We start from the raw sequence: 24,055 nt of genomic DNA, 5'->3' as shown, positions 1-24,055 counted from the left end.
CACTCCACAGAGCTGGGCTTTATGGAAGAGTTGCCAGAAGAAAGCCATTGCTGAAAGAAAAAAATAAGCAAACACGTTTGGTGTTCGCCAAAAGCCATGTGGGAGACTGCCCAAACATATGGAAGAGGGTACTCTGGTCAGATGAGAATAAAATTGAGCTTTTTGGCCATCAAGGAAAATGTTTGGTGCAAACCCAACACCTCTCATCACCCCGAGAACACCATCCCCAGAGTGAAGCATGGTGGTGGCAGCATCATGCTGTGGGGATGTTTTTCATCGGCAGGACTGAGAAACTGGTCAGAATTGAAGGAATGATGGATGGCGCTAAATACAGGGAAATTCTTGAGGGAAACCTGTTTCAGTCTTCCAGAGATTTGAGACTGGGACGGAGGTTCACCTTCCAGCAGGACAATGACCCTAAGCATACTGCTAAAGCAACACTCAAGTGGTTTAAGGGGAAACATTTCAATGTCTTGGAATGGCCTAGTCAAAGCCCAGACCTCAATCCAATTGAGAATCTGTGGTATTTACATTTACATCATTTAGCAGACGCTCTTATCCAGAGCGACTTACAGTTAGTGAGTGCATAAATTTTTCATACTGCCCCCTGTGGGAAACGAACCCACAACCCTGGCGTTGCAAGCACAATGCTCTACCAACTGAGCTACTGAGTCAGCTGGTTTGACTTAAAGATTGCTGTCCACCTGCGGAACCCATCCAACTTGAAGGAGCTGGAGCAGTTTTGCCTTGAAGAATGGGCAAAAATCCCAGTGGCTAGATGTGCCAAGCTTATAGAGACATACCCCAAGAGACTTGCAGCTGTAATTGCTGCAAAAGGTGGCTCTACAAAGTATTGACTTTTGGGGGGGTGAATAGTTATGCACGCTCAAGTTTTCTGTTTTTTTTTTTTGTCTTATTTCTTGTTTGTTTCAAAATAAAAAATATTTGGCATCTTCAAAGTGGTAGGCATGTTGTGTAAATCAAATGTTACAAACCCCCCCAAAATCAATTTTAATTCCAGGTTGTAAGCAACAAAATAGGAAAAATGCCAAGGGGGGTGAATACTTTCGCAAGCCACTGTACAAGTCATTTAATATGGCAGGCTAGTGAACTTTGTAAGTCACAGTACAGCGGTAAGGATGAGAGGTATAAGATGGGCATGTACATTTTCAGTTTACTGTTGAACTCTACCAATCTAGATTACATTAAATCCATTGCGTATGATATTTGCATAGTTCTTGGTAGCATAATTAACTCAATGTTGGTGAAGGTCAGCTTAGATAAACTACAGAGTCAAATAGAACATTTGAACACTATTACAGAGGAAAAACAATTCAACGTCGATGTTTTGGAGTCCTGAAAACTCAGAGGAGGACTTTGGGAAAGAAGCACTTTGGGGGAAAAAGCTAAATCACCATTCATTGAGTGTTTTGAAAGAATCAGGAAGCAGGCCCTCGAAGACATTGTCCATTGCACTGATAAAAAACAGTTTACAAACTAATTTCCTTCCTGTTTTGACTTGATGACAGGAGAAGCACAGAGATTCTCGTCCTACAAAATCAAGTCAGAATCAAAAAAAGCACAGCAGTGAGTGACGCTGTGTTTAAAAATACTAAGTTATACTTTGAATATAAAAAAAAAAAACATAGATGTACAGTGTATAGTGTATAGCTAAATTGCACCATTTGTATTATAGTTTATGAGAGAGTCCTCTGTATAGAAATCCAGAAGAAGCTATCAAAAAACAATTTCTAACTCGTAGACACATGGCAGAAAGAAAACCGGGCGCCTAAGTTGCGCGTGCAGGTGTTCTAAGAAATACAAAATCGTTTCCCTGAATAACAACCCATGCAGAAGCATTAAACCGCCGGCCCAGTTGAATAAACCTGATGCACAGAAAGATCTAGAATCCCTCCAGTATTCGGTGAGTGTAGCTATTGGAGATGTTGTTTGTACATTTCCAAATACAAGCTGTTGGCTCAACTCATCCATACAGTACATTTTTACATCTACAGGCAGTGAAATATATTTTCATTATGAGTAAAACTCAGATTAAAGATAACTTTGCTGTTCTAGTCGGAGTTCAGGCTACACCTTCCAACACGCCACAATGTTTTTAAATTTATTTATTTAGATTAATACAACTATATAAAAATATAAACGCAACATGCAACAATTTCAGCGATTTTACTGAGTGACAGTTCATATAAGGAAATCAGTCAATTGAAATAAATTAGTTAGGCCCTAATCTGTGGATTTCACATGATTGGACAGAGGCGGAGCCATGGGTGGGCTTGGGAGGGCATAAGCCCACCCACTTGGGAGCCAGGCCCACCCACTGGGGAGCCAGGCAGAGCCAATCAGAATGAGTTTTTCCCCACAAAAGGGCTTTATTACAGACAGAAATACTCCTCAGTTTCATCAGCTGTCCGGGTGGCTGGTCTCAGACGATCCCTCAGGTGAAGTAGCCGGATGTGGAGGTCCTGGGCTGGCGTGGTTACACGTGGTCTGCGGTTGTGAGGCCGGTTGGACGTACTGCCAAATTCTCTAAAACGACGTTGGGAGGCGGCTTATGGTGGAGAAATGAACATTCAATTCTCTGGCAACAGCTCTGGTGGACATTCCAGCAGTCAGCATGCCAATTGCACACTCCCTCAAAACTTGAGACATCTATGGCTGTGTGACAAAACTGCACATTTTAGAGTGGCCTTTTATTGTCCCCAGCACAAGGTGCACCTGTGTAATGATCATGCTGTTTAATCAGCTTCTTGATATGCCACACCTGTCAGGTGGATGGATTATCTTGGCAAAGGATAAATGCTCACTAACAGGGATGTAAACACATTTGTGCACAACATTTGAGAGAAAGAAGCTTTTTGTGCATATGGAACATTTCTGGGATCTTTTATTTCAGCTCATGAAACATGGGATCAACACTTTACATTTTTTGTCAAATTAACTAATAATTGTCTTTTGTTGAATATATATAACTACATTCAAATCTTGTTTAACATTATCTAGTCCAATTGTGGCATGATACCACTATTGTTATCCGTTTGCGTCAGTTTCAATGGGGGACTTTTATTTTTGAAGGCGAACCGCCGATTCCACTATTGTTGCTCACGCTAATGTTGTTCACAACACACTGGTACGATTGAGAGAAAAATAAGCGCTGATGTGTTGTATTTGTTGCCTCTTTCTGCGTCTTGAAGTTCTCCAAAATAGGACGCATTGGTTGGCGAGCAAGCAGTTCAGGAAACAGATGAAATGTGATACAAATCCCAAGAAAACGGACTACATTGTAGCCGTTAAGCAATAATGTAACCAATATGTATCAAATCGCTCATCAAGAAGCGTTGCAACAGTCCTCTGGTCCAAACCATTTCTGGGAGAGGGGGGCACATTTATTTCAAACATTACAAAACAACTATGTGCCAATTTTTTAAGGAATTTCCACGAAAAATATTAATAGATTTTAGTCTGTAGGCTACACATACATAACATAGGCTATATATTACATTTTCTAACAGCAGCTGCAAATCACGTTACGTAATTTATTTTCTTACCGTCTTCGGACCCCTCTCCTGTAATGGTGTCTTCCAGAGAGTGTCGGGACGGTCAGATGACCGTGAATTTGAGCTGATGTGCTGGCCAAAATCAATTGAAATGTTTTCTTCATATCATCATTATTATACATATCATCATTATTATACATTAAATTGTTATATAAAAAAATAAAAATATATATATATATATATATATATATATATATATGAAATTAGGTATTTTGGCCATGTAGGCCTGTCCATTTTCTTTGTTTTGAAGGCTAGAAACAAAGAAAAATAGCCAATGAATAATGCAACACATTTCATATTGGTGTACAATATTTTGGATATGAGATCCTCTGTATAGGCTGCATGTATGGGCATAGGGCTATGCAAAAAGGTTGCACAATTTGTAATGCTGTGAAGCACTGGCTGCTTTCAAACAAGCACAGATGCTTTTTCTTTCTTTTTCCTTGTTTCAGTCTTATTGATCATTAATGAATGTGAAAAGATTGATAACCTGTTAATAAAACTAGCAATACCGAATGTCCCCACGTTCCCATACTAATTTAACCAATCCTGGTCTTGTAGAGATCAGACAACGATAGAAAGGAAACGAACCCAAGGGTATGAAGGAAGCGGCCGTGATTTCAGTCGCTTACAGACAGTCACATGTTTACGTTGTATTGCTCATATGACTATCGCGTTCAAAAATGACAGCTGGATCCAGCCAGCAGAATGCAGCAGGGGTCTTATTAATCATTCATTTATGTTTCTATGGGGGTTATCAACTGACTGAGTTACAGGTAAGGGTCTGCTTCAGCTCTATACCATACAGGAATGCTGCGCAGCGCGCCATATCAGGTTATTTACATTGTAACTGCTGCTACACTCAGAGTAGAGCTCTTACAGTGTTTATACACGCGGATGTGCTACATTGTATTGTTATATTGTAACTGCTATGCTACTTGGCTACACTCACTGTTGCTATTGTAATGCCCCGTTTTGTCTTGCCCTGCTACTGAATGGACATCTGTTTTTAGCGCAATATGGAGAAGAGCCTGTCTCAAGTCAGAGATAGCATTTCTTTTGGGAGATTGCAAAATATGACGTTTTCATTCAAAACAGGATAAATATATTGTTTCAGGTGATAATAAAACAACATGTTATGTTTAGTTACTTTTTCCTCAACTTGTTTCTCTAACTTTATAGCAAGTCAAGCTAGCTTGCAAGTGCAGAGCGCCACCTAATAATTATCATCAAAAACAAACACCATGACGGTCACAATAAACTAAAACAGGAGGCAACAGTCATATAATAAAATTGTCTTAACAGCCAATGTGTATTATTTAGCTAGCTGTGCCACTAGAGATCCTGGTTCGAATCCAGGCTCTGTCGTAGCCGTCCGCGACCGGGAGACCCATGGGGCGGCGCACAATTGGCCCAGCGACGTCCAGGGTAGGGGAGGGAATGGCCGGCAGGGATGTAGCTCAGTTGGTAGAGCATGGTGTTTGCAACGCCAGGGTTGTGGGTTAGATTCCCACGGGGGTACGCTCTGGATAAGAGCGTCTGCTAAATGACTAAAAATGTAATTTTTTAAACGTTACTATTAAAATGGTACTTATAGGAATGGGTAATTGTTTACAAGTTGCTAGCTATCCAATAAAGCCATCACTGAAAACCACATATTTGCATCTTGTTTTGTGGTTCGGTAACCTCCTGTTTTCGGTGGTGGCTTTATGGGATATCTAGCACCTTGAAAACAATTACCAATTCCTATAAGTACTATTTTAATAGTTATGTTTCGTCTCTCTGTGTTTCATAATTTTCCTTCAATATCCAAGAGGCTGAATGTATCTCACCGGAGAAAGCATCCGAGAGAGCGAAAGAGCGGCCCTATGTCTCTGTATGTGTTGGCCATCTATCCAATGCTGTCTGACCAAAAAAAGTATGACATTGTTGCCGCCCGTATCATTGGATGCAAGGGAAGCCAGCGAGCATTTCACCTCCCTTGATAAAAAAAAGTATAAAATAGCCAATCAGCGTCGAGCAATGGACATTATACCGGTGGAAATGTGTCCTTTGGTCTGGAGTCCAAATTTGAGATTTTTGGTTCCAACCGCTGTGTCTTTGTGAAACGCGGTGTGGGTGAACGGATGATCTCCGCATGTGTATTTCCAACCGTAAAGCATGGAGGAGGAGGTGTTATGGTGTGGGGGTGCTTTGCTGGTGACTTATTTAGAATTCAAGGCACACTTAACCAGCATGGCTACCACAGCATTCTGTAGCGATATGCCATCCCATCTGGTTTAAGCTTAGTGGGACTATCATTTGTTATTCAACAGGACAATAACCCAACACACCTCCAGGCTGTGTAAGGGATATTTTACCAAGAAGGAGTGATGGAGTGATGCATCAGATGACCTGGACTCCACAATCCCCTGACCTCAACCCAATTGTGATGGTTTGGGATGAGTTGGACGGCAGAGTGAAGGAAAAGCAGCCAACAAGTGCTCAGCATATGTGGGAACTCCTTCAAGACGGTTGTTAAAGCATTCCAGGTGAAGCTGGTTGAGAGAATGCCAAGAGTGTGCAAAGCTGTCATCAAGGCAAAGGGTGGCTATTTGAAGAATCTCAAATATAAAATATATTTTGATTTGTTTAACACTTTTTTGGTTACTACATGATTCCATATGTGTTATTTCATAGTTTTGATGTCTTCACTATTATTCTACAATGTAGAAAATAGTAAAAAATAAAGAAAAACCCTGGAATTAGTAGGTGTGTCCAAACTTTGGACTGGTACTGTAGGCTGTAATATATGCCTTTTCTTTCTGGCTTAGCTTCCCTAATGATTTTACCTACACACCACTACTGGTAATGTTAAATAATACACATTATATGAGTGTTGCCTCCCGTTTACGTTTATTGTGATGGTTATGGCGTTTGTTTTTGATGATAATTATTTGGTGGAGGTCGCTAGTGACAGTGGCATCTTCAACCTAGCCTAGCTTTAAACTAGCTAGCTACTCTGCAGTGCAAGCTAGCTTGACTTGCTATAAAGTTAGAGAAACGAGTTGAGGAAAAAGTAACTAAAGAAAACATGTTTCATTATCACATGAAACAATATATGTATCCTGTCTTGAAGGTCATATTTTGCAATCTCCCAAAATAAATGCGATCTCTGACCAGACACAGGCTCTCTGTTACAAACACTACACATGTCGGTTCAGTAGAGTGGCAGGACTCGGTGAAGATGACCTACGGCGTACTGAAATACGTCACGATGTAAACCGGGCGATCAATAACTGTCTGCTGCTAAGTCTTGTCTGCAACATTCACTGAGATTTGTTGCTTGAAGCTATTTCTCAATAGTTTCCTGGAAGATCGTTTTTCTTCTTCTTAATCAGTTGTTGAAGAAAGCTGTTGATGTTGATAAAGGCGTTGTGAATATATCTGTTGTGAATTTGTGCTGAACAAACAGGTATGCCACCTCTGCAACGGAACAGTGCAGAACGGCACCGCTCTGGGCCAGTTCTGTTCCGCGGCTGCGGGTTTGATTGACGGACGCTGCTGCCTACTGCGAAAACAAAACCCAAGCAATGCTGACTACGTCATTGGGTAGGTTTTTGTGCTTTGACAACACATTACATTACATTTACAATATAATTTTTTTTTTCATACTGGCCCCCCGTGGGAATCGAACCCACAACCCTGGCGTTGCAAACGTCATGCTCTACCAACTGAGCTACATCCCTGCTGGCCATTCCCTCCCCTATACCTGGACGACACTGGGCCAATTGTGCACCGCCCCATGGGTCTCCCGGTCACGGCCGGCTACACCAGGCTTTGTTTTGTAACCTTTAGCAGTTGATAACCTGGTGGTCCCAGTGAATTGTCCATAGGACAAATACTCAATGATTATTCACTTTATGTAATAACACATTTAGTAACATTCCACAACTGTAACGTGGAACAACTGGTTAGTAAAATATACCAACTGATTGTAGCCAAATGTCTCATTGTCATTATGTTGCATTATGTATTTTCCCCTAAGCGTTATTCATCCCGCTCTGTTTCACACTCAGGTTGGACCTATCAAACTGTTCTCTAAGCCATGTCGAGGACCTTCAAGAGGCATCAACAGCTGCAATGATGTATGGAAAACAGACCATTTTACATTTAGGCTACAAACATGATCAGTTTGTTCCCATTTTAATACAGACGGTGGTACTTACAGACGTATCTTCTCTTCTCTTTGTTACTCTTCTTCCACAGAGATCTCTCACTGAACCCCATAGTTAACCTGAACAATTCACTGTTTCAAGGCTTCATCCAGCTGGGTTACCTGTAAGTACAACTCACTGAGCTGTCTTATCAAGTCCAATCTTGCAATGCACATTTTAATGTCCAATCAGTTCCTTATTAGAATAGAATTCACACATATTTTAATGTCCAATCAGTTCCTTATTAGAATATAATTCACACATATTTTAATGTCCAATCAGTTCCTTATTAGAATAGAATTCACACATATTGTAATGTCCAATCAGTTCCTTATTAGAATAGAATTCACACATATTTTAATGAGCCTATATCCTTTCTTTTTGGACCTGCAAGGGCTCTGCCTGCCAACCTGGCCTGTCCAGGAGGCAATGCATCGTGGGATAAGGTGGAGGTCAAAGGGGACACATGTCATTGTGAAGGACAGAAGGACATCTGCAACCTGACTGGACACCTGTGTATGTCACTGTCAAGGTTTTTACTGCATGATCGTTGTTGTTGTTGTGTTGAATGAAGAAGTAGCATAGTCCTTATTTGTAGTTTATAGGACAATAACAAAAAGTGGGTACCCCGCCACTGTTTTGGTAAATAGAAGAATGGGGCTGGGGAAATGTAACCACTCTCAAATTCATAGACATAGCTATGGATGGAAGGACTGACCATCCATGATATCAACATGATAGTTTTAACCATGTTTTGAGGCTATACAGTGTTTGTTTACAATGACTTTGTTTACAAACAATGGAGTAAACAAGCGTATATTTTTGTTATAATGAGGTACCGAAGTTGAACTAAGCTCATGAGGCATTTCTAAGTTATACTCTTCAAGAATCAGTGGGTATATGTAATTCATTTAAGAAGTCAAAAAAACGTATGTGCCAATCGCAGATTGCCCCCTTTAAACTCACTTTGGGAAATAAAAAATGTGGGTGTCACCTTAGCTGTGATTCTGAATACAGTGATCTGGTGTCAATATTATAGTTGGCATTGTGGTTCGTTGCTGTCATAATTTCTGTTCATAAAGTATCTTATGAGTCTAAGCTTTCCCCCCATAACATTGCTTCTACAGCGTTGAACTGCCCGGAGAACTCCCTCTGTTCAGCATACGGTCCAGGCTTCTTTGAGTGTAGCTGTGTGGACGACTTCCATGGATACAAGTGTCTTCGAGAGGTCAGTTAGTACACCACGTCATCCCCGTATTAGTATTTTCGTGACAATGGCTTTAACTTCATCATCATCATCAACAACATTCATTCATATCCAATCTCTGATTGTTGAAAGACAGAATGAGCGTTAATTGCCAAGGGAACTCACAGCCTTTCAAACAAAACAACCAAACCCCCATTGTGGTGTCAATGCTATGGTAACACTGAGTCACATTGTTGTTCTCCTCGCTGTTGTTGACAGGGGAAGTTCCCTATAATCCAGGTGTTCGGGCTTCTAGGGGCCTCCACAGTCCTGGTCTCCATCCTGCTATGGGTCACCCAGAGACGCAAGGTCAAATCTGTCTGAGGTTGTACCCACTCCCCTGGTCTGAGGCCTGGTCCTGGGCCTCTATGGTTGGAAGACACTGATGTTTTCCAGTGATGCCGACATGAAGAGACAGGGAAAATCTGATGCGAACAGTTTTTTAAAACGGACTTCTATGGAGACAGTTGGATCATGCTCTGGACCTTTATTGTTTTAATCATCCGTTTTGATGGGGTTGTTAAATCTTTGATTTATCGCCACGGATGTTAGAAGTGTTGTACCTTGCAGGCGTTTCCCTAGATCAACATCTAAGAGATAGTGGTGTTGTAAGACAATATATAACCTCACACTAATAGCCTATGTGCCAAATCATGTTTATAAAAAAAAAGTTTAGTAAGATGCTAGGGGCCAGTTTCCCGCACACAGACTAAGCATAGCCCTGGACTAAATAATGTATTTCAATAGAGATTCTCCATTGGGCGTGTTTTTAGTCCAGAACTGCGCTTAATCTGTGTCTATTATATTATATTATTATACTGACAATATAGATATGATATACTGACAATATATACTGACCAAAAATATAAACGCAACATGTAAAGTGTTGGTCCCATGTTTCATGAGCTGAAATAAAAGATCCCTGAAATGTTCCATACGCACAAAAAGCTTATTTCTCTCAAATTTTGTGCACCAATTTGTTTATATCCCTGTTAGTGAGTGTTTCTCCTTTGCCAAGATAATCCATCCACCTGACAGGTGTGGCATATCAAGAAGCTGATTAAACAGCATGACCATTACACAGGTGCACCTTGTGCTGGGGACAATAAAATACCACTCTAAAATGTGCAGTTTTGTCACAAAACACAATGCCACAGATGTCTCAAGTGTTGAGGGAGCGTGCAATTGGCATGCTGACTGCAGGAATGTCCACCAGAGCTGTTGCCAGAGAATTTAATGATAATTTCTCAACCATAAGCCACCTACAACGTCACTTTAGAGAATTTGACAGTAAATCCAGCACGTCTCACAACTGCAGACTACATGTAACCACGACATCCCAGGACCTCTACAGCCGGCTTCTTCACCCGCGGGATCATCTGAGACCAGCCACCCAGACACCTGATGAAACTGAGGAGTATTTGTCTGTAATAAAGCCCTTTTGTGGGGAAACTCATTCTGATTGGCTACGCCCCTGCCCAGTCATGTGAAATTCATAGATTAGGGTCTAATGAATTTATTTCAATTGAATGATTTCCTTATATGAACTGTAACTCATTGAAATTGTTGCATTTATATTTTTATTCAGTATAGACATGATATACTGATAATATACACTGAACAAAAATATAAACGCAACATGTACCAGTTTACCAGCTTCAGTCCCCACACTCTGTTCCCCTTACCAGCTTCAGTCCCCACACTCTGATCCCCTTACCAGCTTCAGTCCCCACACTCTGAGCCCCTTACCAGCTTCAGTCCCCACTTCCCCACACTCTGTTCCCCTTACCAGCTTCAGTCCCCACTTCCCCACACTCTGGCCCTCTTACCAGCTTCAGTCCCACTTCCCCACACTCTGGCCCCCTTACCAGCTTCAGTCCCCACTTCCCCACACCCTGGCCCTCTTACCAGCTTCAGTCCTACTTCCCCACACTCTGGCCCCCTAACCAGCTTCAGTCCCCACTTCCCCATACTCTGTTCCCCTTACCAGCTTCAGTCCTACTTCCCCACACTCTGGCCCCCTTACCAGCTTCAGTCCCCACTTCCCCACACTCTGGCCCCCTTACCAGCTTCAGTCCCACTTCCCCACACCCTGGCCCTCTTACCAGCTTCACTCCTACTTCCCCACACTCTGGCCCCCTAACCAGCTTCAGTCCCCACTTCCCCACACTCTGTTCCCCTTACCAGCTTCAGTCCCCACACTCTGGCCCCCTTACCAGCTTCAGTCCCCACTTCCCCACACTCTGGCCCCCTTACCAGCTTCAGTCCCCACACTCTGATCCCCTTACCAGCTTCAGTCCCCACTTCCCCCACACTCTGGCCCCCTAACCAGCTTCAGTCCCACACACCCTGTCCCCCTTACCAGCTTCAGTCCCACACACCCTGGCCCCCTTACCAGCTTCAGTCCCACTTCCCCCACACCCTGGCCCCCTTACCAGCTTCAGTCCCCACTTCCCCACCAGTCTGTTCCCCTTACCAGCTTCAGTCCCCACACTCTGGCCCCCTTACCAGCTTCAGTCCCACTTCCCCACACCCTGGCCCCCTTACCAGCTTCAGTCCCACTTCCCCACACCCTGGCCCCCTTACCAGCTTCAGTCCCCACTTCCCCACCAGTCTGTTCCCCTTACCAGCTTCAGTCCCCACACCCTGGCCCCCTTACCAGCTTCAGTCCCCACTTCCCCACACCCTGGCCCCCTTACCAGCTTCAGTCCCCACTTTCCCACACTCTGTTCCCCTTACCAGCTTCAGTCCCCACACTCTGGCCCCCTTACCAGCTTCAGGCCCACCAGTCTGCATCAGACCCCCAACGTCATCCCCCCTCCCTCCCTCTCCGCTCTTACTGGTCAAGGTTTTTGACCCTGAGTACAACAGGAACGGAGGTGCAGGGGATCATGCCCAGGTCTGTGATGACCAGGTCAACAAAATCTGGTGGCGTCACGTCATAGACCAGATTCAACAGCCCCAGGGAGCTGACGGCCTGCCAGTTCTCCAGCAGGGGCTTCCCCTTCCGGGTCACCATCAGGTCATCAGGGTCATCTGAGGAAAGAAAGTGATTGGTCGAAGGCGAGGGGTTAGCGAAAGTCTTACTGCTAATGCTTATTACAGTTTGTGTCAATGCTGTTTCAATTCTAGTCAGTTTAGGAATAGAATAGAATTTAAAATGTGAATTTAAAATGTGAATTAAAATGTCAAAGTTAAAATTACATTTGCAAATTCCTATCTGTGTTGACTAGAAGCAGAATATAAATTACTCAAACTCAGCAACTAAAATGTTTTTTTCGCTTGTTTTACAAACACTAGATTACTCCATTATCTCTAGAAAGGTAACTCCATACTGCAGGTCTTTACATGTCATCGTAAAGTCAAGGAGGCCAAATAACTCCCACATTACCAAGCTCGTTTGAGACAAAGGAGTCAGTTTGCACTCACAGCAGACCAGGACTGGCACGTTGAAGGTCCTGGCCACCAGAGCTATCTGAGATGTACCCACACGAGACATCACATAGCCATTAGCCAGCAGGGCATGGGCACCCAGGAACACCTCAGACGTTAAATACATTTGACCATTTATAAACCCACAAAAATAGAAATATCACCTATGTGGAGATTTGTTACAAAAAGGACAGGGAAGAAAGAGGGTTAAACTGAGAAGCATCAGAAGAAAATAAAATCACTGTTTGGATTTTCTACAAAGAGGTCAACAACATTTGTGATAATTATTTTATTTATTATTATAATTCAACGAATGCCTAAAACACTAAAAGCCTCCATTCTAAATTCCACAGTGCAATGACACCTCCAGTCCCCCAGGGGGCGGTCATCTGTTTTGTAATCACCTCAGGTAGTATGTATGAGAGGGCAGAGATGAGGACTAGGTTACCTCAGGTAGTATGTATGAGAGGGCAGAGATGAGGACTAGGTTACCTCAGGTAGTATGTACGAGAGGGCAGAGATGAGGACTAGGTTACCTCAGGTAGTATGTATGAGAGGGCAGAGATGAGGACTAGGTTACCTCAGGTAGTATGTATGAGAGGGCAGAGATGAGGACTAGGTTACCTCAGGTAGTATGTATGAGAGGGCAGAGATGAGGACTAGGTTACCTCAGGTAGTATGTATGAGAGGGCAGAGATGAGGACTAGGTTACCTCAGGTAGTATGTATGAGAGGGCAGAGATGAGGACTAGGTTACCTCAGGTAGTATGTATGAGAGGGCAGAGATGAGGACTAGGTTACCTCAGGTAGTATGTATGAGAGGGCAGAGATGAGGACTAGGTTACCTCAGGTAGTATGTATGAGAGGGCAGAGATGAGGACGTAGGTGCAGCTGATGCCTCTCTGTACGAGGCGTCTCAGAGCCTCCCTTCCCTCCAGACGAGGACCGGCTGTCCACAATGATCACACGGAACTACCTGCTCTTATCAAACGCCTCGCACAGGATGTGGTTCACCAGGGACGAGCTACAGAGGGGGAGAAGGGACATGAGACCTCAGTAACTGATGCCTTCCTTACTGACCCCTAGTCTGGTCTCAGATCTGCTACAGAGGGGGAGAAGTGCTTGATCGCTATACGATCACTACTGGATTGTAAACCGACCCCCTGACCCATACCCCCTAGGCACTCCTCTGAGAGGATAGGAATCGATTTAAGCAATATGGTTAGAGGCATAGCTTCACTGGCCTTGCATGCAGAGTGGCCGGGTGGTAGTTTGGCCACCGATCCACTCCCACGTTCTGTCATTTAAAACGTAAGGATATTGACAGACGTTAGATCTTACCACCCATAATCCAGAATGACGTCTCCGTCACTGATCTTCTCTATGGCGTATTTAGAGAGACGGCCTTGGCTGCCAGAACTACCTATGATGAGTTAAAATGTGACCAGAACCTGAAACTGGCCTTTTAACACACAGAACTGAAACTGTATTCTGAAACTCACCTCCTCTTCTTTGCACCGACTAGGAATATTAGAGATTTCTTTCTTGATGTACTTGATTGCGTTGCCAATGCTCGCCGACAGGGGGCGACATTGATTGAGAAAACTGAAAAAATAAAAACAAAGAAAAATACACAAAATGTTTGATTTCTTCAATCAGCTTCATATTAAATCAGCGCTTGACATTAACTTTTGTAGCCACTTGTCCTTTGGACAAGTATGACAGATTTTTTACTTGTCCAAAAGCTCAAGTCATTTGTATGATGCAAGGAACCACTTTACAAATTAAAATACATGACTTTCTTTTTACCATAGAGAATCAGACTGTCTATTGGCTTCTCTGCATAGTCAAGCCTGTCTCCAAATTCAACACTGCCCCTTTAAGGCTCTCCTGGAGGATGGGTTGGCCACCCTTGGTAGCCTATAAAATAATGCAATTTTACAATTACAACCAAATACTTCTCATGTCTTTATAAAATATTTCCCTCCAGGGCTCAAAATGAAGGTCGTCCCGTCGTCCCTGGCGATAAAAAAACGTGTCTACGGTTCAAAAACAAATTCTGGGACAACAGATCCAACTTTTTTTTTTTTTTTTAAGCAATGAGGCTGAAGCAACAGATCAGAACGTTTAGCTAAAAATGTTGATGAAGTTTTATTACTTCATATTATAAAAAGGTTAACATGGCTGTAGTAGGCCATGTGCAGATGTTCCAACATGCAATTAGCGGGAAAACACCGTTCATGTGACATAGATGAAAATATCAGTTAGAAATTAAGAAAGAGGGAAGATCTAAAGATGCAATCAACTCGCATAGTAATAATATTACTTATTATTAGTAGTATTACTAATATGATTTATGCCTTTGGCTGCTGGACAATAAAATTAACGTTGATTTGAAATGCTGGTTTTAATGTTTTTAATCCCTAAACATTTCTGTGGTCGTATTTTGGCTACTTTGAAACGAGGCCAAGACATGCTTCATAAAATGACAATAAAACATCCAGGTTTTAAAACAATGAAGTTAAGTAGTTTCAAAATGCTGACCACCTCTGCTCAGATTGCAAGGTGGGTGATGTGCAGTGTGTAACGGGCCATTGATCCGGTCTTGATCTCAACAAACCGGGCCTCAAGTATGTCGACAGAATCAAGCCTTTAGACGTTCATGTTAATTATCCTTCATTATATTTGTCAAACATGACTGGTGTTTAACATATATTCATCTATTTAAAAGTCTCATTCAAGTTTCCTACATTTTCTGGCTCCTCCCTCATGGGTTGGACATGAGGCTGTAGACAATATGCTTATCACCTACACCATGACATGTAGGCTTATTTATTTATGTACATGAAAAATAGATTTTAATATTATTCCAATGTTGGCCTCTGATCTGAGTAATTGTTTGAATTTGTGAATCTTGGATGATTTTTGTAACTTGTCCATTCGGACAACTTAAATCTATATTCTTCTTGTCCAACTTTTACTTGTCCTGGACAAGAGAACGTTAATGTGGAGCCCTGTAGATGATTTGAGAAAAGGGCTGTCAACCACGTACCTGATATAGGGCTTGAGCTTGTTGACCAGGTCTCCGGCCAGCTCCTCATTAGGAGGAGTAGCGTAGTCCAGCCAGCTCCTCATTAGGAGGAGTAGCGTAGTCCAGCCAGCTCCTCATTAGGAGGAGTAGCGTAGTCCAGCCAGCTCCTCATTAGGAGGAGTAGCGTAGTCTGGCCAGCTCCCCATTAGGAGGAGTAGCGTAGTCCAGTCAGCTCCTCATTAGGAGGAGTAGCGTAGTCCAGTCAGCTCCTCATTAGGAGGAGTAGCGTAGTCTGGCCAGCTCCCCATTAGGAGGAGTAGCGTAGTCCAGCCAGCTCCTCATTAGGAGGAGTAGCGTAGTCCAGCCAGCTCCTCATTAGGAGGAGTAGCGTAGTCCAGCCAGCTCCTCATTAGGAGGAGTAGCGTAGTCCGGCCAGCTCCTCATTAGGAGGAGTAGCGTAGTCTGGCCAGCTCCCCATTAGGAGGAGTAGCGTAGTCCGGCCAGCTCCTCATTAGGAGGAGTAGCGTAGTCTGGCCAGCTCCCCATTAGGAGGAGTAGCGTAGTCCGGCCAGCTCCTCATTAGGAGGAGTAGCGTAGTCTGGCCAGCTCCCCATTAGGAGGAGTAGCGTAGTCCGGCCAGCTCCTCATTAGGAGGAGTAGCGTAGTCCAGCCAGCTCCTCATTAGGAGGAGTAGCGTAGTCCGGCCAGCTCCTCATTAGGAGGAGTAGCGTAGTCCGGCCAGCTCCTCATTAGGAGGAGTAGCGTAGTCCAGCCCCAGCTCCTCATTAGGAGGAGTAGCGTAGTCCAGCCAGCTCCTCATTAGGAGGAGTAGCGTAGTCCAGCCCCAGCTCCTCATTAGGAGGAGTAGCGTAGTCCAACCAGCTCCTCATTAGGAGGAGTAGCGTAGTCCGGCCAGCTCCTCATTAGGAGGAGTAGCGTAGTCCAGCCCCAGCTCCTCATTAGGAGGAGTAGCGTAGTCCAGCCAGCTCCTCATTAGGAGGAGTAGCGTAGTCCAGCCAGCTCCTCATTAGGAGGAGTAGCGTAGTCCGGCCAGCTCCCCATTAGGAGGAGTAGCGTAGTCCAGCCCCAGCTCCCCATTAGGAGGAGTAGCGTAGTCCGGCCCCAGCTCCCCATTAGGAGGAGTAGCGTAGTCCAGCCAGCTCCTCATTAGGAGGAGTAGCGTAGTCCGGCCAGCTCCTCATTAGGAGGAGTAGCGTAGTCCAGCCAGCTCCTCATTAGGAGGAGTAGCGTAGTCCAGCCAGCTCCTCATTAGGAGGAGTAGCGTAGTCCAGCCAGCTCCTCATTAGGAGGAGTAGCGTAGTCTGGCCCCAGCTCCCCATTAGGAGGAGTAGCGTAGTCCGGCCAGCTCCTCATTAGGAGGAGTAGCGTAGTCCAGCCAGCCCCTCATTAGGAGGAGTAGCGTAGTCCAGCCAGCTCCTCATTAGGAGGAGTAGCGTAGTCTGGCCAGCTCCTCATTAGGAGGAGTAGCGTAGTCCAGCCAGCTCCTCATTAGGAGGAGTAGCGTAGTCTGGCCAGCTCCCCATTAGGAGGAGTAGCGTAGTCCGGCCAGCTCCTCATTAGGAGGAGTAGCGTAGTCTGGCCAGCTCCCCATTAGGAGGAGTAGCGTAGTCCGGCCAGCTCCTCATTAGGAGGAGTAGCGTAGTCTGGCCAGCTCCCCATTAGGAGGAGTAGCGTAGTCCGGCCAGCTCCCCATTAGGAGGAGTAGCGTAGTCTGGCCAGCTCCCCATTAGGAGGAGTAGCGTAGTCCGGCCAGCTCCTCATTAGGAGGAGTAGCGTAGTCCAGCCAGCTCCTCATTAGGAGGAGTAGCGTAGTCCGGCCAGCTCCTCATTAGGAGGAGTAGCGTAGTCCAGCCCCAGCTCCTCATTAGGAGGAGTAGCGTAGTCCAGCCAGCTCCTCATTAGGAGGAGTAGCGTAGTCCAGCCCCAGCTCCTCATTAGGAGGAGTAGCGTAGTCCAGCCAGCTCCTCATTAGGAGGAGTAGCGTAGTCCGGCCAGCTCCTCATTAGGAGGAGTAGCGTAGTCCAGCCCCAGCTCCTCATTAGGAGGAGTAGCGTAGTCCAGCCAGCTCCTCATTAGGAGGAGTAGCGTAGTCCAGCCCCAGCTCCTCATTAGGAGGAGTAGCGTAGTCCAGCCAGCTCCTCATTAGGAGGAGTAGCGTAGTCCAGCCAGCTCCTCATTAGGAGGAGTAGCGTAGTCCGGCCAGCTCCTCATTAGGAGGAGTAGCGTAGTCCAGCCCCAGCTCCTCATTAGGAGGAGTAGCGTAGTCCAGCCAGCTCCTCATTAGGAGGAGTAGCGTAGTCCAGCCAGCTCCTCATTAGGAGGAGTAGCGTAGTCCAGCCAGCTCCTCATTAGGAGGAGTAGCGTAGTCCGGCCAGCTCCTCATTAGGAGGAGTAGCGTAGTCCAGCCCCATCTCCCCATTAGGAGGAGTAGCGTAGTCTAGCCAGCTCCTCATTAGGAGGAGTAGCGTAGTCCAGCCAGCTCCTCATTAGGAGGAGTAGCGTAGTCCGGCCAGCTCCTCATTAGGAGGAGTAGCGTAGTCCGGCCAGCTCCTCATTAGGAGGAGTAGCGTAGTCCGGCCAGCTCCTCATTAGGAGGAGTAGCGTAGTCCGGCCCCAGCTCCCCATTAGGAGGAGTAGCGTAGTCCAGCCAGCTCCTCATTAGGAGGAGTAGCGTAGTCCGGCCAGCTCCTCATTAGGAGGAGTAGCGTAGTCCAGCCAGCTCCTCATTAGGAGGAGTAGCGTAGTCCGGCCAGCTCCTCATTAGGAGGAGTAGCGTAGTCCAGCCAGCTCCTCATTAGGAGGAGTAGCGTAGTCCCTAATCACCTGTACGAACCAGACAGAGAGGAAGCTACAGCGATCAGGACGCTTCGTAAGACCATTTAACGTCAGTAATCAGTATATAAGGAAGAAAAGGATGAGGGGAGGAAGCTACTTCAGATATATACGGCTGAGGAGGATCACGTCTAAGAGCAGGCCTGGAGTCAGTAGCACTGTACCTGTTTGAAGCTACTTCAGATATATACGGCTGAGGAGGATCACGTCTAAGAGCAGGACTGGAGTCAGTAGCACTGTACCTGTTTGAAGGCTTGGCGCTACAGAGCGAGCGTTGGATCCCGCCACGATACCCTGGGAGTACTGCAGACCCAACCGCACGATGGAGGGGTGGGATCACTGTAGAGGGAACACTGACAGACAGAACCAAACAATTACAGATACCATCAAAAAAAAGGTACAAGCTCTCAATGTGTATATATAATTGTTATAACTACCAGTGTTACGAACAACAAGAATAAGTAAGAAAGCTTCTGATGGCGAGAGTGACCCTAGGCAGGGGCTAGCGGCATCCCCGGCCCCCACGAAGGCACGCGTGCGACACCCACACTGCTCAAATCATGGGCAAATGCACCTTTGTTAGCCTAATAAGGCTGTTGGCAGAAAACTAGTAGGCTATAGACTGTTATGGAAGTGGTCTCAATGACACTTTCACATTTTTCTAAGTTAAATATATTCATTATTATAAATATATAATAATGTATGCACTCACTAACTGTAAGTCGCTCTGGATAAGACCGTCTGCTACATTACTTAAATGTAAATGTTACATTTAGGGGTAATGATTATTCTAATTAACAGGTGTCTTTATGTGGACAGTATGTAGTGAAAATGTAAACTAGCTTCTTCATTTTGTTTGGGGAGAATATTCTGAATAATTCAATAACTGGATGCAATGTATTAGTCTAGCTTACTGTAGGCTATTTGGAATACGAAAGAACTGAACTAGACCTAGATGAACTTGTTTCAGATCTCCATCCCTGACCTCATCCATCAGGTTAGGTCAGACTACTAGGCTACCATTCATTCAACGTGCCTTGTCGTCATTGGTGAACTGACTATTATGACATCGTCAGCAGCCTACAGTTGACCTCCAGCTATATGAAGAGGACAGATCCACAACTGATTCATTAAAAACACAGGTTTGCTAATCTTTTAACAGTCTAACATAACTTTCTGTGTCAGAACAGAACAGCTCTCTCTGCCACGTCTGTTTCCATCCAGGCAGCGACACAGACTGAGCTACCACAACACTGCACGTTTCCTTCGCTCGTCAACGCGCTCCCGCCTACTGCCGTTGCGGAGATCAAAGCATGTTCTTGCTTAGTTGACCAAACGCTGTAGCTAACTACCTTGGTCGTAATGACGCGCTTAGCTAAGGAGCTAACTATGAAATAATAGTGGTTACGTGCTTACAGTGGGGGAAAAAAGTATTTAGTCAGCCACCAATTGTGCAAGTTCTCCCACTTAAAAAGATGAGAGAGGCCTGTAATTTTCATCATAGGTACACGTCAACTATGACAGACAAAATGAGAAAAAGAAAATCCAGAAAATCACATTGTAGGATTTTTAATGAATTTATTTGCAAATTATGGTGGAAAATAAGTATTTGGTCAATAACAAAAGTTTCTCAATACTTTGTTATATACCCTTTGTTGGCAATCACACAGGTCTGTAAGTCTTCACAAGGTTTTCACACACTGTTGCTGGTATTTTGGCCCATTCCTCCATGCAGATCTCCTCTAGAGCAGTGATGTTTTGGGGCTGTTGCTGGGCAACACAGACTTTCAACTCCCTCCAAAGATTTTCTATGGGGTTGAGATCTGGAGACTGGCTAGGCCACTCCAGGACCTTGAAATGCTTCTTACGAAGCCACTCCTTCGTTGCCCGGGCGGTGTGTTTGGGATCATTGTCATGCTGAAAGACCCAGCCACGTTTCATCTTCAATGCCCTTGCTGATGGAAGGAGGTTTTCACTCAAAATCTCACGATACATGGCCCCATTCATTCTTTCCTTTACACGGATCAGTCGTCCTGGACCCTTTGCAGAAAAACAGCCCCAAAGCATGATGTTTCCACCCCCATGCTTCACAGTAGGTATGGTGTTCTTTGGATGCAACTCAGCATTCTTTGTCCTCCAAACATGACGAGTTGAGTTTTTACCAAAAAGTTCTATTTTGGTTTCATCTGACCATATGATATTCTCCCAATCCTCTTCTGGATCATCCAAATGCACTCTAGCAAACTTCAGACGGGCCTGGACATGTACTGGCATAAGCAGGGGGACACGTCTGGCACTGCAGGATTTGAGTCCCTGGCGGCGTAGTGTGTTACTGATGGTAGGCTTTGTTACTTTGGTCCCAGCTCTCTGCAGGTCATTCACTAGGTCCCCCCGTGTGGTTCTGGGATTTTTGCTCACCGTTCTTGTGATCATTTTTGACCCCACGGGGTGAGATCTTGCGTGGAGCCCCAGATCAAGGGAGATTATCAGTGGTCTTGTATGTCTTCCATTTCCTAATAATTGCTCCCACAGTTGATTTCTTCAAACCAAGCTGCTTACCTATTGCAGATTCAGTCTTCCCAGCCTGGTGCAGGTCTACAATTTTGTTTCTGGTGTCCTTTGACAGCTCTTTGGTCTTGGCCATAGTGGAGTTTGGAGTGTGACTGTTTGAGGTTGTGGACAGGTGTCTTTTATACTGATAACAAGTTCAAACAGGTGCCATTATACAGGTAACGAGTGGAGGACAGAGGAGCCTCTTAAAGAAGAAGTTACAGGTCTGTGAGAGCCAGAAATCTTGCTTGTTTGTAGGTAACCAAATACTTATTTTCCACCATAATTTGCAAATAAATTCATTACAAATCCTACGATGTGATTTTCTGGAATTTTTTTCTCAATTTGTCTGTCATAGTTGACGTGTACCTATGATGAAAATTACAGGCCTCTCTCATCTTTTTAAGTGGGAGAACTTGCGCAATTGGTGGCTGACTAAATACTTTTTTCCCCCACTGTAGTTATCTGAGTTGCTGGGTGAGGGGGGCTCTGGGTAGGGGCAGGTAGGTAGTTACCTGAGTTGCTCTGGTGCTGATGACATGAACAGCCTTGACCAAAACAAACCGGTAAAAATAAAAACACAACCGCACACAGAGTGGACCTTGATACCTAGTACCTTTATAATGGCGCTGTGTAGTTTGGCTTGCTGCTTGTTATATCCTTATAGCTTGGACTTTTCATGTATAACTAATCCAATGTTTCCCATACCATTATCTAGCTTTATAATGCTGGTTATAAAAAGGCACTGGATGTTGATGTGGGGTTGTGTGTGCCTTGCCTTGAAATTAATCTAGGGGAAACACTGACAATCTATATCTGAATCTACCGAGATGACTAACCTCAGTGGTCCTAGCAAGTTAGGGGCGGCAGGTAGCCTAGTGCTTAAGAGCGTTGGGCCACTAACTGAAAGGTCGCTGGTTTGGATCCCTGAGCCGACTAGATGAAGAAAAAAAAGAAAAAAGCTGTGTGTGCCCTTGAGCAAGGCACTTAACCTTAATTGCTCCTGTAAGTCATTTTGGATAGGAGCGTCTGCTAGTCAAGCCTTAAGGACAGAGATCAGCGTATTGTATAAGGTCAACAACACGCCACAAACCTGTTGTCGCTCCAATTTCTTGGCCAGTATTTTTCACCACTGCAGGGTCGTCCACTTGGGACACGCTCCGGAAGTCTTTTCAGCACTAACAGGGACAGGAAGGTGGGGGGGGTGTATGACATGTTGATTCTATGTATTTCCGTGAAAGCAGCAGCACTCTTTAATTGTCCAAGTCAAATTTCCCCTCTGGGACCTATAAAGTATATCATATCACAAGTGAACAAGGTGCTCCACAGGTCCACCAGCAGCTGTTGTGATGTACCTGGGTTTAGTTCACTGGGAGGGGGCCTTGGTCTTGCTGGAGGAGCCCCTATCAGCTTCCTGCCTGGCTCTCCTCTCTGCCTTCAGCTCAGCTCTGCTTTTCTCTGGCTTGTCTGCTGGGGAGGGGGGGCAGGAGAGGAGTGGGAGGGAGCTCCTGATGCAGGCACAGGTATTGGTGCAGAGGCAGAGGCAGGTAACGCTGTGGGAGCTGGGGACAGAGACAGACAGGTGCATTGACCGATGAAGTGGATGCTGGATAGGATTGATGGGTAAATGGACCAATGACGAAGCTAGCAGTTTATGGGAATTAGTAAAACAAGTATTGGTATTTGTTTTTCAAAGATATTGAAATGATACAATCAGAACATTTAAGACGACAACTAAATAAGAGTTGGCTACAGCATTTGGTTACAATACGGAACCAGGCTTGAACAATGATGGGGTGACGGACTTCTTTTCTTTCTGGCTTTCTGACTGGTGCTTCTCATCCTCCTTTCCTTTCTGTTTCTTCTGTGGTTTCTTCTTTTTCCTCAGCCGTTGCTTCTCCTCTTTGGTCAACTCCTTCCCTTCATTCTAATAGGTGATGTGGAGAAAAGACAGGAAGAAACACTGGTTAGCGCGTTGGTCAGTGAACCATAGGGTAGAGAATATTGTCAATTTCATGCCACATTTTTTTGTCGCCATTTGGAAAAACTCTGCACACAAACAGAGTAACTTTTGGTTTAGAATGATGTAGCTAGCTACCCTACTTACTTTTGCGCGTACGATTTCATCTTTCTTTCTCAGGTCCATCTGTAACACACAGTGTCGTGATGACAACATGCACGACGACCAAGTTGCATTTGCATCCAGCTGACAGTGCGGTCTTTGCTCGCTAACTAGCCAGGTAGGTAGCTAACTAGCCAGGTAGGTAGCTAACTAGCCAGGTAGGTAGCTAACTAGCCAGGTAGGTAGCTAACTAGCCAGGTAGGTAGCTAACTAGCCAGGTAGGTAGCTAACTAGCCAGGTAGGTAGCTAACTAGCCAGGTAGGTAGCTAACTAGCCAGGTAGGTAGCTAACTAGCTAACTTTAACTAGCTAAAGAAAGACATCAGACAGGTTGGCTAATTAGCTACTAACGTTAAATAGCTAAATGTACACCAGACAGGCTAGTTAGCTAGCTAGCTACTAACGTTAACTGGTTCTGTATCTAACGTTGTTGGTTCAAGTAACAACCAATATCAATGATGCAATATTAAAATCAGCCAACGTGTAACAGTGAAGCCACACGATAATAGCTAGCTAGCTAGCTACAACCCCATCACTTCACAGGCTAACGTTAGCTAGCGAGTTAATAACAACTCTGCTGTACCTGGACAACATTCACCGCAGGGCAGACGAGCTGCCACGTTACGTTACTCCGTGATAGTCTAACCAGAGCTGTAACTATAGCGTTTTTTTTTTTAAAGTATGTTGACAGCTGTCATTCTTTTTCAGACTCACCTGCTTCTCCACAGTCCGCCAATGTTTACGATAGCTTCAGCAGGAACTTAAACGCGCATGGAAATGTGTCAGAACTTGGTGCGGGGGTAAATTCACAGTGCCCTCTTCAGGTTGAAGGAGACGAGGCTCCTAAATTGTCTACAAATTAGGTATTTGTTGAAAGTAGCCCAAAGGCCAGCAGATGGCGTTATTGAGTTCATCTTACCGTCCAAATGCATTGTATGCAGCCGGCAATAGAGGACCACAGTATGAGTCATAATACCCGTATAACCTAGCGGTAAAACAGAGAAATGATTCCAATTGTTTTTCCACCATTCATTTTTCCCATAGGGGATTTT

At 44.7% G+C, this 24,055-nt stretch overlaps 1 protein-coding gene and 1 non-coding gene across 4 annotated transcripts; one reads left to right on the top strand and one right to left on the bottom strand.

Moving 5' to 3' along the window:
* Window positions 1–4,144: 4,144 nt before the first annotated feature.
* LOC121559231 (all-trans retinoic acid-induced differentiation factor-like) lies at window positions 4,145–9,945 on the top strand. Its single transcript, XM_041872519.2, has 7 exons — window positions 4,145–4,351; window positions 7,030–7,166; window positions 7,634–7,702; window positions 7,824–7,895; window positions 8,166–8,287; window positions 8,899–8,999; window positions 9,237–9,945. The coding sequence occupies exons 1-7, from the start codon at window positions 4,259–4,261 to the stop codon at window positions 9,339–9,341; spliced, it is 699 nt and encodes a 232-aa protein (XP_041728453.1). The 5' UTR covers window positions 4,145–4,258; the 3' UTR covers window positions 9,342–9,945.
* A 2,778-nt stretch (window positions 9,946–12,723) lies between these two features.
* Window positions 12,724–23,775, bottom strand: LOC121559229. 3 transcript variants are annotated; one of them, XR_005998718.2, is made up of 8 exons: window positions 23,718–23,775; window positions 22,990–23,028; window positions 22,688–22,809; window positions 22,238–22,444; window positions 21,976–22,060; window positions 18,575–18,685; window positions 13,951–14,053; window positions 12,724–13,472 (listed from the first exon to the last, which is right to left on the bottom strand). It is a non-coding gene; the product is annotated as an uncharacterized LOC121559229 (transcript). The 3 variants fall into 3 exon arrangements; XR_005998716.2 differs by having other exon boundaries at window positions 22,238–22,809; XR_005998717.2 differs by lacking the exon at window positions 23,718–23,775 and adding an exon at window positions 23,587–23,664 and having other exon boundaries at window positions 22,238–22,809.
* Window positions 23,776–24,055: the final 280 nt, after the last annotated feature.

Source organism: Coregonus clupeaformis, unplaced genomic scaffold (assembly GCF_020615455.1).
Source record: "Coregonus clupeaformis isolate EN_2021a unplaced genomic scaffold, ASM2061545v1 scaf1508, whole genome shotgun sequence".
NCBI classification, from domain to species: Eukaryota; Metazoa; Chordata; class Actinopteri; order Salmoniformes; family Salmonidae; genus Coregonus; species Coregonus clupeaformis.
Note: the sequence above shows the minus strand (reverse complement) of the source record. Positions and strands in the feature narration are given on the sequence as shown.